At 38.4% G+C, this 16,856-nt stretch overlaps 2 protein-coding genes across 2 annotated transcripts; one reads left to right on the top strand and one right to left on the bottom strand.

Annotated features, from left to right (window-relative positions):
- The first annotated feature begins 382 nt into the window (after window positions 1-382).
- On the top strand, window positions 383-8,085 carry nelfcd (negative elongation factor complex member C/D). The gene is made up of 15 exons (XM_074631741.1): window positions 383-587; window positions 1,568-1,674; window positions 2,610-2,719; window positions 2,874-2,983; window positions 3,135-3,242; window positions 4,052-4,204; window positions 4,452-4,582; window positions 4,706-4,871; window positions 4,955-5,089; window positions 5,240-5,379; window positions 6,151-6,265; window positions 6,349-6,444; window positions 6,538-6,678; window positions 7,295-7,424; window positions 7,703-8,085. Exons 1-15 carry the CDS (start codon window positions 525-527, stop codon window positions 7,735-7,737), a joined length of 1,740 nt encoding a protein of 579 aa, XP_074487842.1. The 5' UTR covers window positions 383-524; the 3' UTR covers window positions 7,738-8,085.
- A 785-nt stretch (window positions 8,086-8,870) lies between these two features.
- Window positions 8,871-16,545, bottom strand: ctsz (cathepsin Z). Its single transcript, XM_074631753.1, has 6 exons — window positions 16,252-16,545; window positions 14,427-14,590; window positions 12,799-12,978; window positions 12,563-12,713; window positions 12,228-12,390; window positions 8,871-9,679 (listed from the first exon to the last, which is right to left on the bottom strand). The coding sequence occupies exons 1-6, from the start codon at window positions 16,374-16,376 to the stop codon at window positions 9,554-9,556; spliced, it is 909 nt and encodes a 302-aa protein (XP_074487854.1). The 5' UTR covers window positions 16,377-16,545; the 3' UTR covers window positions 8,871-9,553.
- Window positions 16,546-16,856: the final 311 nt, after the last annotated feature.

The raw sequence follows: 16,856 nt of genomic DNA, 5'->3' as shown, positions 1-16,856 counted from the left end.
GTATTTAAAATCACGTGTTTGCTGCCCTCTAGTGGTGACAGAGAGGAACTGATAAATTAGTCAAAATAGCGTTAATGCAGACATTATAGCATACTCACACTTCCGGTAAATCATTTCAAAATAAAATGTACACAGAAGTGTAATTACTCATAGTCACCGCGAGAGGGCAGTGATAGTCATAGCAATGATTGACCATAGGCAATAGCAACATGTCAAATACACCATTTTAGTGTAATTATTTAATGTTATAAAGAGTATTTATAGTATAGTATAATAATTGTTGGCATCTAAACTAGTTAAATGTAGTGAGCAGCCTGCTGTGCCTGACAGACTGAACCCTGACGTCATAAACCAGAGGGGGCGTGGCCTGCTGGTCACCGAGTCGCCATCTTCCTCCTGCTTGTTGTCATGGTTGCTGTTAGCTGACGAGCTAAACCGGCTAGCTGCTTCCAGCTTCATCAGTTAATCAAAACCATCATCTGGAGTTACTGTAGTCAGTTCAACGCTGCTTCTCTCCTGTCATCATGGAGGAGGAATACTACAGCGGAGGAGGAGACTGGGAAGGCACCGGAGACAGTGGTCCCATGGTGAGAGGAAGACTAAGACCTGTTGATGCTCACTGTGAACACTGTTAGATAGTTAGCAGCATTAGCTTAACTGCAGCTACACAAGCTGCTGGTTTATTGTACCAACGCCACATTAACAGTCATCTAACATACAGATGATTTACAGAGACAGATGTGTCCACACATCTGCACTGATCAGATGTTAGCTAGCTACATGCTAACCGACCTCACAGCTGCTGGACATGGAAGTTAAAGTTGCATGTTGATACTCAGCTCTCTTTGATGCACCAGGCATCAACCATTAGTTTGATCTCTGTCACTGCATCTTAAATGATTGTGCTCAACATTAAATGGTAGTTTGTTCATGTAAACCTGTGAAGGTCTGCAGCAGAACCCAATGAGTTAATGCTAGCTCAGTAACACATAGTTCAATGTTGCACCTTCACACATGCATTCAGCCAGAAAACACAGGAAGAAGGACACAATATAGTGACTTATGGGAGGTATCTTTGTTGTAAATGTTCAGTAAACTTTATATTGAGATCAAGCACAGATCTTTCATCTGCATTTTAGTTTGCTTTAAATCTGATGATGCTCAGTCACATAAATCTGATAGTGTCAATATCTGGTTAATCCTCCTCTGCCCTCTGTGTCCATAAATGTTACTATATGCAAAAGAGATTTATTATTATTATTTATTTATTTATTATATGTCAATATCATATATATTATCAATATAATATATAATATATATTATATATATTGTATATATAATAAATAATAATAATAATGAATCTCTTGCATATAGTAACATTTATGGATATGTATATATATAATATATATATATAATATATATATTATATGTATATATATAATATATATATTATATATATATATTATATAATATATATATTATATGTATATATATAATATATATAATATATATATATTATATATATTATAGAATCATAAACACACGTGTCAATGTTCCTTTTGTGAAGGAATATGTGGAAGGGGGAAATGATGGGAAAGTCCAGGAAGATTGTCTGACGAAATTCTCCAGTAGAGATTACATCATGGAGCCTGCCATCTTCAACACCCTCAAAACGTAAGCACCCTTTTTCTCATACAAACATAATATTATCTAGGGATGCACCGATACCAGATCTGATATCAGGCCGATACAGACTTAAATAGCTGGATCTGGTATCGGTGACATGGGGCCGATTAGTGGGAATGTAGATGTAGGTTTCTATGTAATGAAAAGATATAGATATTTGGACTGCAAATTTGGCCCCTGGGGGCCATGGCAAACATTTTTCAAAATATAATCCGACTATGCGCTAAATATTCCAAAATGTTGCAGAAAATTGATTTTATGACCCTTGGTGATTTCTAGATCTGTTCAATTCAATTAAATTTTTATATACTATATCCATTATTATTATCCATTTATGGATTGCAGATGGATGGATATATCCATTATATACTGGAATTTTAATACCTTTTTAAGTTTTGAGCAATTTTTTGCTGCATTGAAAGGGTTTGCACTTGAAATGTAATTAATGTAAATAATTCCTGTTAATTTTGAAGTTGTTTTTTTTACCAAGTTTCTGGTGTACGATTTATTATTTAATAATAACAATTCAGTACATTTATATTTATGTATTTATTTGTTACATTTTGTTTTGCAAAGTTAAGAAAGCAATGTTTAAGTCAAGCCGGATGTTGCCTTACACATAAAAGAATGATCCCAGTCACTTCCACACAGTGAGGCATACAGCTTATTAATTAAACACTGGTATCGGATCGGTACTCGGTAATGGCCGATACCCAAAGCCCAGGTATCGCTATTGGTATCGGGACTGAAAAAGTCGGATCGGTGCATCTCTAATATCATCGCGTTCATCCCACTGAGCAACACAGAGAATATTTCTAAATGAGACCGAGACAACAACTTAACTGAAAACTTCACAGGATGACCCGTGTTTAAGTGTTAAAGACCCACTGAGAGTTATTATATTATATTTATTTTTCTTGCAGGTATTTCCAATCCGGTGGCTCTCCAGAACACGTCATCCAGCTTCTCTCTGAAAACTACTCTGCTGTGGCTCAGACCGTTAATCTGCTGGCAGAGTGGCTCATCCAGATGGGTAGATAGCCGACTACAACATCCTGCAATGTTTTCAATGTTTTGCGTCATCATTGCTGTGCAAAAAAAAAACTTCCCCTTTCCTCCTCTGACCATCACCTTGTGTCTTATTGATGACTGTTCATTAATTTGTAATTTCTTTATTGTGACTGCAGGTGTAGAGCCCGCTCAGGTCCAAGAGCGAGTAGAAAATCACCTCAAGAGTCTCCTGATAAAACACTTTGACCCCCAAAAGGCTGATTCCATTTTCACTGTCGAGGGAGAGGTGAGATTTCTGAACACTTGGTTGTAATATTACGAATGCAAGTGATCACAAATCCTGAACACTCTGTGCAAAAAGATTTAGTTGTCATGGTTACATACTGTATAAGTGAAGCTCTTATGAACAAAACCAATCCAGACTTTTGTGTTTTCAGACTCCTGCTTGGCTTGAACAGATGATAGCACACACCACGTGGAGAGATCTTTTCTATAAGCTGGCAGAGGCTCACCCAGACTGCCTGATGCTCAACTTCACTGTAAAGGTACGGTAGTAGCAGTAGCAGTAGCAGTAGTAGTAGCAGTAGTAGTAGTAGTAAAAAAAACACAAAATTAGAAATGTAAACAGCTGAGCCATTTTATAGAGAACTGTAGGGCTGCCCCCTTTTAGTCGACTAAGACTAAAGACCGATTAGTCAACTAATATTTCTTTAGTTCTTTAGTCGTTTTTTCTGCTTTTTTCATGCTGAATGAGTTATTTCCAACAAACGTTTGAGCACATCTCTGGTAAACACAAGATGTGTGATTCTTTGTGGAGAAACTCAATTTTACAGATCTGTCCATTAAACCAATTTATCGATTCGTCATCAAAATTGTATAATTATTAGTCGACTAAGAATTTCTTTGGGCGAGGACAGCCCTAGAGTACCGGTCGATTTAACGATTCACACTTCCCCTGCATTGGTGAAAGTCAAGATTCACCTGAGAGCAATTCATCAATTCAGAACACACTTACAAAAAAAAGTCTAATAGAAATGTATATAAAATATGCTTGACAGATTATGACAACTGGTTACACCATTTTGAATGTAATGACTTAATGAATGCAATGAACTAATGCCTAGATGTTTTGGGGTGTAAGACTATTCAACAGTGAACTGAAATGTACCAAAGCAACTGAGAAAAACGATAATAAATCAAAAATAATTGGTGGTTCAATACTATGACCGATCAATACGGAGAGCTGCTGATGCCTCTTTGAAGTGTCTGAATTTGAGCAGTTGTTTTCTTGGTTCACTTTTTATATTTTATATCTTTCAGAACAGTCTCATATATTTTGTGCGTGTGTGTTTAGCTCATTTCAGATGCAGGTTATCAGGGTGAGATCACCAGTGTGTCCACAGCGTGTCAGCAGCTGGAGGTTTTCTCCCGGGTGTTGAGGACATCTTTGGCCACGCTGCTCGATGGAGGAGAAGAAAACCTGGAGAAGAACCTGCCAGAATTTGCTGTGAGTCTGTTATCTTCTCCGTTTCATTAACCATGGTGTTGTAAGTGTCGTCTCCATTTACCAAGTAGTTTTAGAGTCTTGCTTCTCACCCTTTGAAGTGAGAGTTTAGTCCCAAATGAAAATAATCAGTTGTGTTATATTAACACCACAGTGTGTAAAAGTCAGTCGGTACATGTGGTGACTTTCTGTTCCTCTGTTTGCTGCATGTGGAGATCTTTGCTGAGTTGTTCCCTCCTCTCTCGTGTAGAAGATGGTGTGTCACGGCGAGCACACCTACCTCTTTGCCCAGGCGATGATGTCCATCCTCTCTCAGGAGGAACAAGGCGGTTCAGCTATTCGTAGGATCGGCCAGGAGGTGCAGAAGTCGGCACATGAGAGGTAACTTTGCCTCTTTTTCATCAGAATCTCACCATGACGTGCTCTGTTTTCTAGTGTTTCAGGGGGGTAAAATTGATCAAGTGGATCGGTATGTGGATGATAATTCTGTGGTTTATATCACAGAGGTCACGACGCCAGTCAGATAACCCTCGCGCTAGGCACAGCAGCAGCCTACCCTCGAGCCTGCCAGGCGCTGGGTGCCATGTTGTCTAAAGGAGCCCTGAATCCTGCAGATATCACAGTTCTGTTCAAGATGTTCAGCAGCATGGACCCGCCTCCTGTGGAGCTGGTGAGGACGGAGCACCTTTGACCCGGTTTGTATCCACCACATGCTCGTTAAGGTGCTGAAATATCGATCTTTCTCATCTTTAGATCAGAGTGCCCGCCTTTCTGGACCTGTTCATGCAGTCACTCTTTAAGCCCGGATCAAAGATCAACCAAGACCATAAACACAAATACATCCACATCTTGGCCTACGCTGCCAGTGTGGTTGAAACGTGGAAAAAGGTACAGAGAACTGGGGTGAATTTGCTGATTCGTCTGTATTTGTATGTGGTTGTTATTTGTTGTTATTTCCTTACTGAATTCCGATGCTCATTTGTTTTCTTTACACACTTTTAACAGCTTCTTTACACCTTTCTTTCTGTTCAACCCCAGAACAAGCGAGTCAACATCAATAAAGATGAGCTGAAGTCGACTTCCAAGGCCATAGAGACTGTGCACAACCTGTGCTGCAACGAGAACAAAGGAGCCACAGAGCTGGTGGCTGAACTCGGCACTTTGTACCAGTGCATCCGGTGAGTAGACGACCGAGATCTCACTTCTCTAAAGCCTGCAACTTGTTATTTTAAGAGAGGGAGGTGTTTCTATATGTTAAGAAACAGGTTTATAATGATTGCTTTGTTGATGGTTGTAAAAGACAAAACATTTATTAATGCAATCAGACGGGAGTCCGTTAAAAAACAGAAGCTATAACGAGTTTAATCCTGAAAATAAAAGATTGATCTAACTTGATACTTCCACATCTGTAAGAGAATGAAGTGAAGATTTGAGATAATCACCCAGATGTTTTTCATTGACTTTGCTTACTCATTGCTAGAGGCTGGGTTGGATTAAAAAAATTCAGATATTGAGGCTGATATGATCATATATGGGACTGTCATAGAGGAGTAAAGAAACCAGAAAATATTCACATTTAAGAAACTAGATTCAGAGAATTGACCCTTTTTTTCTTAAAAATTACTCAAACTGATTAGTTGTCAACTATTTTGATAATCGATTAATCAAATAATCATTGCAGCTCTAATTTTAATACTCTACTTTTATGAAAATAAACTTGTTTTTCTGCTAAATCAGACTAAAATCATTGATTTAAATGAGGTAATACATTATCTCCTCAAAAACACAAAGATTATGCATTCAGTGACAGCTTTTGGCTCTTGTCAGTTTTCAATACTTATCGGTATAGACACTACAGTTGTATTCAAAGATACTTGAGGGTTCAATAGCCAGCCCTTCTCACCTCTGACTGATCCCTGCTAACTTCCTGTCTGTGTGTTTGTGTTCAGGTTTCCAGTAGTTGCTATGGGGGTTTTAAAATGGGTGGACTGGACAGTGTCTGAGCCGCGGTACTTCCAGCTGCAGACGGACCACACTCCAGTACATTTAGCTTTACTGGACGAGGTACGACTTGACTACCAAACATTATGTTTTCATTCTTTAAGACCGCCTTCTAAAAAGTCCAAACGAATGCTTCCTCCACGCAGATCTGTACGTGTCACCAGCTGCTGCACCCGCAGGTCCTCCAGCTGCTCATCAAGCTTTTTGAGACGGAGCACTCTCAGCTGGACGTCATGGAGCAGGTCTGTTTGTGTCACTGTGATGCTTCTTATTCCTGTGTGATGTAACAGTGTGACCACTCGGCTGACATAGTGTTGGTGTTACTTCCCCCTTAGATGGAGTTGAAGAAGACTCTGCTGGACCGAATGGTTCATCTGCTGAGCCGTGGCTACGTCCTGCCCGTAGTTGGTTACATTCGCAAGTGTCTGGAGAAACTCAACACGGACATCTCCCTCATTAGATATTTTGTCACTGAGGTAACAGCTGTATAACTTTGAGTATTTTCCTCCATCACAGACGTTTATAAGGTGTCTGCAGGTCCCGAAAGTCTCAAACTATGTTTTATTCACTCAAATCGACCCTAAAATGGTCTTGAACAAAGTTTCATCAATTTGAGATGTTTTCAGGGGACTTTGAATAATATACAGTATTTTTAAGTGTATAAATTTGAGATAAATCAACTTAAAAACACCTTCAATTTAACAATTAGCTGGTGAACACAGGAGCACTTAGCAGCTAAAGAGTCATATTTCCTTCAAGAGTAAAAAAAAATAGAGCTAAAAGAGAGTAAATATTGAGCTTAAAATCAGCAAGTGGTCACAAACACAACTCCAAATGAGTAATCATGTTGCTTCCATAACTGATGGATGTGTAAATAAGCTAACAAGTTCACCATATCAACTTAAAAGGAAGGTAGGTCAATGTTGTAATTGCTTGTTTGTCAGGTGATCATAAATGAAAACAGGCCTGTTTCACGGCGGTTTATAAATATTGCATAAACCAACCTTTAACGCCATCAGAAAACATTTGTCACTTGTGCGTTAAAACTAACCTTAGAACAAATTAATTAAACTCCTCTATTTCTCTTAATAGGTGCTGGATGTGATAGCGCCTCCTTACACATCAGACTTTGTTCAGCTCTTCCTGCCCATCCTGGAGAACGACAGCATCGCAGGAACAATCCGCGCCGAGGGAGAACATGACCCTGTTGCAGAGTTCATTGGTAAGTGACGTGCTAACTTTAAGTCGGTACAATCATGCTGTACTGGTGAGAGAAAACTAAATGTGCAATATCCTGATGAAGTCAGGGCTTCTATGTTCAACAAACAGGAGCTTTGCAAGGACACAAAACTAAGTAGGAAGTAGTTTACACGCAGGAACATCAACAGTAAAACTAGAATGCAAAATAACATCTATTTAAAAGTCATATTTCAATTTGTAAACTTCTTCTTGAAACACAAGATATGTTACATGTAGGTAATAAGTTCTCTGTTTTTCCAGCTCATTGCAAGTCAAACTTCATCATGATAAACTGATGTGGAGAGGAGGACTCTGCTTGATGTTGAAGAAGCACATAGCTCGGAGACGGACTGCTCAGTTTCACCAAGTGAACAATTTGTTTCTATTGAGGCAACAAAGAGGTAAATGTCGACGAGCTGATGGAAAAGTACAGTAATAAGAGACACTGATCGAAGGAGAAGCCTCTGAAGATGCAGCTAAACATTTTCTTTTTTCACGTGTATATTTGATTTTCTATATTTTGTTAGTTCAAGCGGTTTTAAAATAAAAACCTGAATATGTACTTTCTTGCATTTTGGAATTTTATGCAATTATAAAATGGCACTTTTGTTTTCTTTTTTATAATTAAAAGGTGCTAAATACGGGATAGGGAGCATTTATTATCTTTTATATATTTAAAACAGCGCTAAACAATGTAAATAACGGCAACACTGCTGAGATAATGGTGTTTACCTGAGGGGGAACTGGAGGGTGGGTGCTACGCTTCCGTGACAGCGCCGTCGGTCGGGACGGTGTTATCAACTGTAACCGCCGTATGAGAGCAGTGCAGACTGGCGGGCGTCAGTTATCCAGAGGTGCACGCTCACATGCACCAAAAGCAAGCGCGACCGATCTCAAAAAATTACAACACAGAGAGGGAGAACGACTTCATTCTCTGCGACTTCTACTCCACACTATATCTTCTTTACATAGCAAATAGTTGCTTGCTGCTATATTAATGCTCTGAATATTGAATTTAGCATCTTTAACATCACTTAATTCAGAGCTGTCCTGCAATCGGACATGACTATCAAAGTTTGTAAAACATTTAACAGGTCAAAAGCACAGCAGTAAAACTAGTTCCCCATTATGGTTCACGACTTCACACATCAAGGTGCCAGATGAAGTCTCTTGATTCTCAAGTACAGACAGTTTAAAATAACATCTATCGTATCTGACGTCCGTGAATATTGATAAAGATCTGAAACCCCACAGAATGTTATAGCACAGAGCGAGTTAGTTGAATTTTGACAGCATCACAAACCTTTAGATATAAGAGATTGCGGCTAATATAATGTGACTATTAGCACAGTAAACTTTATAATCATGTCACCATAGGAAGCTTTTTACAGCCATCTTTCAGGCCTTCAGACTGAGTTATCAATAGAGATTTTGTGTGGAGCATCACTGTCAAGTTGTGTTTTATTGGCAGAGTTTAAAACAAAGATTGTATCTTTTCCAGAATTTCTGATGTGTACATTGTTAAGTGAGAAAACAAAAAGAAAATTCCATACATCTAGTATTGACTGCCAGTGCATGTAAGGCACACTTAGTTTGATTTTTGTTTCCGTTTTTCTATCAGGGTGTGGTGATATTGTCAGTACAATAAGACCACACACTGAAAACATTCAGTGTCGGAGCAGTGCAGGACAAATTAAAAACACTGTTCTTTGGCTGAGTCAGAATGCATTGAAAAACATAATCTATAAAAAGCTGTGAATGTCCTCTTGAACTGAAGAACTTCTTGCATCTTGTCACTGTTTATAATGGCTATTCAGCATGCACTGCTTGAATTTTGCAGCAATTAGTTGTAGTGATCTTTCACTCCTCCCATGCAATTTATCTTTTTCAGTTCACATCACTGTGGTAAAAATCTGAATATGCACTGATTCAAGCAAGTTTGATTTGACCCCCTGATTACAAGTGTAAAAAATAGATCTCTTAAAAAAAAATCTAATCTGATCTTATTCCCTTTTCAACATTTTACAAATAGAAAGTCTCCCTCTACGTGAGACAGGAAGACATATGAGAGTGTGCAGTGATGATCTCTGACACTATGGGTGCTGGTATCCCCTACAGGTAGGCCTTGGGGACAACTGGGTCTCCGTACATGCAGTCCTCCTCCAATGCCAGATTGTACTTGCTTCCACTTCCTCCCTTGTAGGCACTGGTCACGATCCTGAGCCAGCCCTTCTCCCCCTGTGGAGAGGGAAATGAATCGGCAAATATTACTATTTATTACACGGCTTTGTTGAATACTCAATTCTGATTGGTCAATCACGGCGTTCTACGGTCTGTTATTTCTTTATACCAGGCTGTAAACCCCGACAGACCTGTCGGGGTTTATTTCACAACAAATGACTGGCTCGTTGTACATGATCTCTTACCTAATCAATTAATCGCTGTAATAATTTTTCAAGTCAAAATGCCAAACACTCCCTAGATTTGCTGGTCTTCTTTGTTTTATGTGATAGAAAGTTAAATAACTTTGGTCTATAAAATGTCAGGAAAATTGCGATGGCCATTTTTTTTGTAATTTTCCAAGTCGGATCTTAAAATTGATTGTTGTCCAACCAACCGTCCTGCGCACGGCGAATGCCTCATTAACGTTATGTTTCCCTTCTAGCATTGGGTTTAAATCTGAAATGTTGCCAAATAGGCGCTTTTGCTTTTCGCTTTGACACCAAATCCTCCTTCATCGTCTTGTCTGTTAACTCTCTCGTCCCGTGTGCATGAAATATGACTCCTGCTACTCTGCTGAGACTCCGTATGGAGCAGACACTTTCACTTTCAGATTGCAGCCTCTTTCGTCCGACTATACGTAAAAATGAACTAAATGGGTTTTATTTCTATAAAATAAGCAAAACAACGGTGGGGCAGTAGGTAAGTAATGAAACACGGGTAACACTGACTACCGCGGCAAGCCTAGTTTTCAGGGGGCTTTAAGTGACATAGTTTTGTAAACGGAATGAAAATGACAATGCAATTTTTGACCGTGGAGCCAGGGTCGGCGCCAGAGTGTTAGGGGCGGACGGGCAATCAGCTTTGACGGGGCATTTTTTTTCACCTCATATAGCCTTTATTAAGTGTATCTTTAACATTATCATGTTTCATGAAAGAAATAAACTGACAGAGAGGTGTATACATACTGCCACTTATGCGCATGCACGCATACACATGCTGTTATGTCCACAAAAACAGGTTATAAACTAACACCGTGTCCTAACTGGATGCGAGCGTCCAACTTTGGCGCTGCATCGCGCATCGGACGCTCTCTGTCCACTGAATACGTTAAATCTGCACTTCTGTTACATCATGTAAACAAACCAGGAACATATCAGCTGTGAGCTCCAGATCAGACTGGAGCTGAAGACGTAACCACCTCAAAGATGGGTTAGTAGTACGTTATCTTCCTACGTACGTACATTTTTTTTTTATCAGAAAACACACGTTTTATTTGTGATATTTACTGGAAATAACATACGATATAGCCAAGAGCAAATAGGTTGTTATCTAGTGATCTTCTCCAGCCAGCTGCCACCTTAAATGGTTTTTATAGTGAAATGAAGAAGTACTGGAGGCTACAGATAACTCCTCAGGCACGCCCTGCGTCTTGCTCGTGCCAGGGTCAAAATGTGAACACACACTGGTGCCGAGATAAACGGAGTTAAACACATTAATCTAACAGTCTGACTGATTTCTTCATAACTATAATTTATTTTAAGAAAGACTAAATGTGGATGTTTCCCTCACCAGTTGTTGTCCCTGCTCAGCCTGCTGTATAACATTAGTCCATGTTTTATTCCACGATACTGAACAGAATCATCCAAACAGGTAGAAAAAGTAAGATGTGAGAGGAGCACAGGATGCTTTTTACTCTCTTGGTTCTAATTGTGCTTTAATGCACCAGGTTTGTAGGTCTACTTTCTCTCATTATTTTCTATTGAGCTAGATTAAAAAAATTTAAAAATTAAAAAAACACGCAAACGGAGCGGATCAAAACGAGGCTTCTTACTGAAATATTGTCGTGACGGTTCATATTCCCCAGAGTTTCCATATTTGTCTCTTTGCGCTGTGTGTTCGTGTTTTATTTGAACCATTAGTGAGGGCTGTTATATTTTTTGACAGGTAGTTCGTAATAAAATTTCACTGGTGAACTTTATTACATATAACTGCGAGCGTCAATGCCTCTGCTGAAAATGTCAGTAATCAAGTTAATATTTTCATTTACATCCAGGACAACTGACCCGGTTTTCTCGGCTCATTTTATCTAAACTAATCAGCTGTTCCTCTCAATATGAGTGACAGGAAAAAATAGGAACCGTGTATCCGATAGAAGTTCAGACAAAACGTCACGCCGCGCTGTGCAGCACCGTGTTGCTGTGCAGCACCGTGTTGCTGTGCAGCACCATGTTGCTTGCAGCCAGTTAGGACACTCCAATAGAAAACAATGTAATCAAGCCCATGTACATGTCCTAGTTGTTTCCTACATGCAAAACTATCACTGTTTTGTGCTTTATTTGCATTGCAGTGTTAAGTCCTTCCATTACCAAACTGAATGACTTAATTTTACTTTGCTGTTATTTCATTTGAGTTTTTTGTCAGAAGAGAATTCAGCTGAGGGGGCACAGTGACCTTTTTGGACGGACCTGGACCCCCATGGCCCGCCCCTAACGCCGACGCTGCGTAGAGCCGACAATCATTCCTACTTTCACTGCGTGGAGTTCTCCGTTTGATAAAGACTTACCCATGGCTCTCCCCAGGAGTTGCGTACAATCCAGTATTCAACGCCGCCCTCCACTCCCCATCCTGCCACGGACACAATGTGGTTGATGAAAGGTTCCTCATAATATTCAGAGTAGAGACCTCCGGTGTAGGCGTCCAGCTTGTCTGTGGCCATAATCCCACAGCTGGAGAAAACAACACCAAAGATTACTTACTTCCTCTGGGTAAAGGTGAAACAATGACTGAAATCAGATAGTGTAGAGACGTGGATACACGATAATCCAATGTTCCACATCAGTTGATCAAATAAGTAACAGAGCGGGCCGTCTACTGCTCCACAAAAGAAAAGTCGCTAACCTGATTGGTCCTCTAGCGTAGATCTCTGCCATCATCTTCTCCCTCCCGGTGACTGCTCCAAAATCTTCCACCTTCCACAGGGTGTAGTTCTTCACAATATTGCACACATCAAAGGTGGTGCAGGTGCCACATTCATTGAAGGGTTTGCAGTCTTTAGAGAGGGACACAGAACATGTTACAGACTCAGATGGGGGAAGGGATGGTAACCATTACTTTGTGCACTGAAGGATGCTTACCCTGGTCTTTAGCCTGGTAGTTGTTGCAGGTCTCATCAGGGATACCGTGTTTGTTAGCGTACTCCCAAACTCCGCTGTGATCTCCTCCATGGCAACTACCGGCTTCACCACAGTCGATCACATTCTGGACAGAAAGATAGGCGGATGGCCACGCTCCCTTTCTCTTAATGTTGATGCGATCTGGTGAGAGAGCAAACACAGAGCTTTATAATACAAATGAGAAATAAACTAGAACTAGAATGGCACTCGGAGAGCGCAGACCTCCGCCCCATTTTTTTCCATTAAATTTTTCGACATTCTATATAACTTTTTTTTCATGACATTTTTCGACAATATACTATGACTTTTTTTCAACAAACTATACGATGACCTTTTTCATGAAATTTTTCGACCTACTATATTATAACTTTTTTTCAATACGTTTTTCAACATATTATTCTATGACTTTTTTCCATGACATTTTTCGACATACTATACTATGAATTTAATTCCCATTCAATTATTCGACATAATATATTATAACTTTTTTTCATGAAATTTTCGACAATATACTATGACTTCTTTTTGACAAACTTTACTATGACTTTTTTCATGACATTTTTCGACATTCTATACAATGACTTTTTCAAGAAATTGTTCGACACAATATACTTTTGAAATTATGAATGAAATTATGACTATTTTTAACATACACCAAATCAGAATAAGTTTTATTTCGCCACTTATATACGTACATGGAATTTGACTCCGTTTTTATGCAGTTCTCTTAATGTACTTACAAAGCATAGAAATAACAGCTAGGAACAACAATGACCAACAATAAAAAAAGACTACAATAATGAAAATAAAAATAAAATGTCTATTTACAAATCAAGTATTCTGGAAGTTGTAAACAATACAAATAGTATAAAGAAATAAATACTGGACGGATATACATAGACTGGATGATCATGCATAGTATGTACATGTGAAGATGTCTTTACCATAGTATATTGTCATAAAAAGTCATAGTATAGTATGTCATAAAAATGTCATATTGTGCTGTGGCATGAAAATGTCAAAAAATCATAGTATATGCCATATAATGTTGAATAAAAATATTTTTAAAAAGTCATAGTATAGTAAGTCATAAAAAAGCCATAGTATAGTATGTCATTAAAAGTCATAAAAATTTAATATTATGAAATAAAAACCATAAAAATGTCATAGCATAGTATGTCATAAAAAGTCATGAAATATGCCATAAAAATGTCAATAGAGTATGCCATGAAAATTTCATAAAAGTCATAATATAGTATGTCAAAAATGTTATATTATAGTATGCCATAAAGAAAAACTCCCAAATTCATACACACATTCACCTACACTAATGGCAGAGACTGCCATGCAAGGTGCACCTGCCCATCAGGGTCTAATCTAAGTGCAATGGAAGAAACTGCTTCCAGGTGTTCCCGAGATATCGAATTCAGTTATAGTAGTTCCTGTAAATCACTTCTATGAAAAGTGGAAGTGAAACCCTATATATAAATGTCTCAACAGTCATGTGATCCCAGTTCTACACCGCTGCCAAACAACAATGATACAGCATGCTTTAAAGTTCCCATTAGGAAAGCTATATTGATTCATACCTGCCATGGCGCTGGTGCTGCCATGAGCCCAGCAGGAGCCACAGTACTGGGGAATGTGCTGGTTACGGGTCGTGCTCACATAGTTGGTGCCATTGATGTTCCTCCAGTCCCATGATTTGGGCAAGTCAGAAATGTTTAAATACTCATGAGGGCGAGGAGCTGTCCTGTGAAAGGACAGGTGATTAGATACATTAATTCTGCAGCAGCAACACACTCAATATTAATGAATCATTTACATCACACAAAAAAAATGCTAAAAATGTGCATTTGTCAAAAGGTCGGGATTGGAATCAACAAAATGTTGTCATTTAAGACTTAAAAGTTCAATTATTGATTATCAAAATGGGTGCAGATACATTTTCTGTCAATCAACGTATCGATTAATCAATTTTAGCTCTAGGTGATATATCATTAATAGATCTTTAAAACTACATGTTACTGTACTATCAAAATCCAGTATCGCAAAGCTACAGCTTTTGAGGAATTCTGATATTTATCTTGAAAACTTTAAATAATGTAAAGGGACTTAATATTCTTCACCATATACTTAAGTGTACAGTACTGAAGGTTTTAATACAGAATTTACATCATGCATGGAGATAAACTGCACAAAAACAAAAAACTAGAAATTTGTGATGTCACAAATATGCAATATTTAGATCATTACACGGTTTTAAACGTAAACATTCTAAATGTGTCCCAGTTTATTTCCTGTTGCAGTGTATGTTAATGACATCAGCTGACAGGAAATAAACATGGACACAGACTGTTACCTAGCAACGCAATTTTGTTGCAATTCCGTTGAAATGCACTAAAATGGAGCGTTTCACACAGAGGGTGAATACAGGTATATTCAAGCAGACAGTATGAGGAAAATAAAGTTTTTTTTAACATTACAGCATGTAAACATGTTATGCTTTTCATTCATTTTCATCCACTCGTTGGTATGATCATTCTCTTTTTCTTCATTGTTTCTTAAAGTTTTTTTTGTATTCTACATGTTCGAAATAAATTTTATAAATTTCTCCCTTTAAGGTACCTTTTGAACAGAAAAAAAAAGTGTGATTAATTTGCAATTAATCATGATAATCTATGGACAAATCGCAATTAAATATTTTAATCAATTGTACAGCTCTATCTAAAAGTTAACATTACATGTGAAATATTGAGATTGTTTATCTTTTTGTCCCATGACAATGAGTCTTTCAGGGTTGATAGCTGACCTATAATTAGGGAATTGTTAACTTCCAGGGTGATCATGCATAATATATACATGTGAATATGTATATCATAGTATATTGTGTCATAAAAAGTCATAGTACAGTATGTCATAAAAATGCTATATTGTGTTATGGCATGAAAATATCAAAAAATCATAGTATATGCCATAAAAAGATATTTTAAAAAAGTCATATTATAGTAAGTCATAAAAAAGTCAGTCAATATTTTAAAATCGATTGACAGCTCTATCTATAAGTTAACATTAAAAGTGAAATATTGTGATTTTTATCTTTTTGTCCCATGACGATGAGTCTTTCATTGTTGATAGCTGACCTATAATTAGGGAATTGTTAACTTCCTCAACCTGTGATTCACTAAAACTCGTGATCAGACACTAATAACAAGGAAATGTTGAGAAATCTTCCTGTGGAGTGTTTGGTCGTTTTGTTTTACCGTAAATACTCAGAAAAACAGGAACATGACATTAACCCAAAACTCCCTACTTGATCCACTAACGCTTATCTCTACAGCTAACGTCAGCCAGCTGGCCAGTTAAACAGCTAATACTTCATAACTCTTAACAAACACAGATATGTTTACTTACTTCAGTCCAAAGTCGTGTTTTCTGGGTGAGCGGGTATAGCACGGCTCCTTCGGGTTGAAGAACAGTCCGGCGCTCACACCGGACAGCACGACCGAAAACAGGACGACTAACACGGTCAGAGTCATCTTCAACACCGAGAAACGTTAACCTGAAGCAGCGTTAACGGGACGAGGAGAGGAGGAACTGGCAGAGATAGCTTGGTGTCTGTGTGTCTGTCTGTCTGTCTGTCTGTGGGTAAACCGGGTAAACTCAGAGAATAAACCGGTTCAGAGAGACTACAGTCATGTGACCTGTAAATCACATCCCACATGTCCAACAAGGAAGTCATAAAGTCACGTTAGTGGGCACAAAGAAAGCAATGCGCCATGTAAAGGTGATTAAATACAGTTTGTACCCGCGTAATGCCACTACAGTTTCTTTTCTCCTCAACACATCTCTCAGGGGTACGAAGGAGTATTAGGGCCACATTGAGGAAAACAAATCTGAGACTTCGAGAATAAAGTCATAATTTTTTTTTTTTTTAAAAGTCATAATATTACAAGAATAAAGTCGTAATATTATAAGAATAAAGTTGTAATTTTTTCGAGAAAAAAAGTCGTAATACG

Source organism: Sebastes fasciatus, chromosome 1 (assembly GCF_043250625.1).
Source record: "Sebastes fasciatus isolate fSebFas1 chromosome 1, fSebFas1.pri, whole genome shotgun sequence".
Lineage (NCBI taxonomy): Eukaryota > Metazoa > Chordata > Actinopteri > Perciformes > Sebastidae > Sebastes > Sebastes fasciatus.
The sequence above is the reverse complement of the archived record's forward strand: the minus strand, read 5'-3'. Positions and strand labels throughout refer to the sequence as shown.

What these genes read in the sequence shown, in the direction of transcription:
- nelfcd (XM_074631741.1), top strand. Translation starts at nt 525, where the DNA reads ATGGAGGAGGAATACTACAGCGGAGGAGGAGACTGGGAAGGCACCGGA. An exon ending in AGAGTGGCTCATCCAGATGG is followed by an intron (nt 2,720 to 2,873) that starts GTAGATAGCCGA and finishes TTGTGACTGCAG; the next exon opens with GTGTAGAGCCCGCTCAGGTC. An exon ending in CAGAAGTCGGCACATGAGAG is followed by an intron (nt 4,583 to 4,705) that starts GTAACTTTGCCT and finishes TTTATATCACAG; the next exon opens with AGGTCACGACGCCAGTCAGA.
- ctsz (XM_074631753.1), bottom strand. Translation starts at nt 16,376, where the DNA reads ATGACTCTGACCGTGTTAGTCGTCCTGTTTTCGGTCGTGCTGTCCGGT. An exon ending in AAACACGACTTTGGACTGAA is followed by an intron (nt 14,591 to 16,251) that starts GTAAGTAAACAT and finishes GTCCTTTCACAG; the next exon opens with GACAGCTCCTCGCCCTCATG. An exon ending in CTACCAGGCTAAAGACCAGG is followed by an intron (nt 12,714 to 12,798) that starts GTAAGCATCCTT and finishes CCCTCTCTAAAG; the next exon opens with ACTGCAAACCCTTCAATGAA.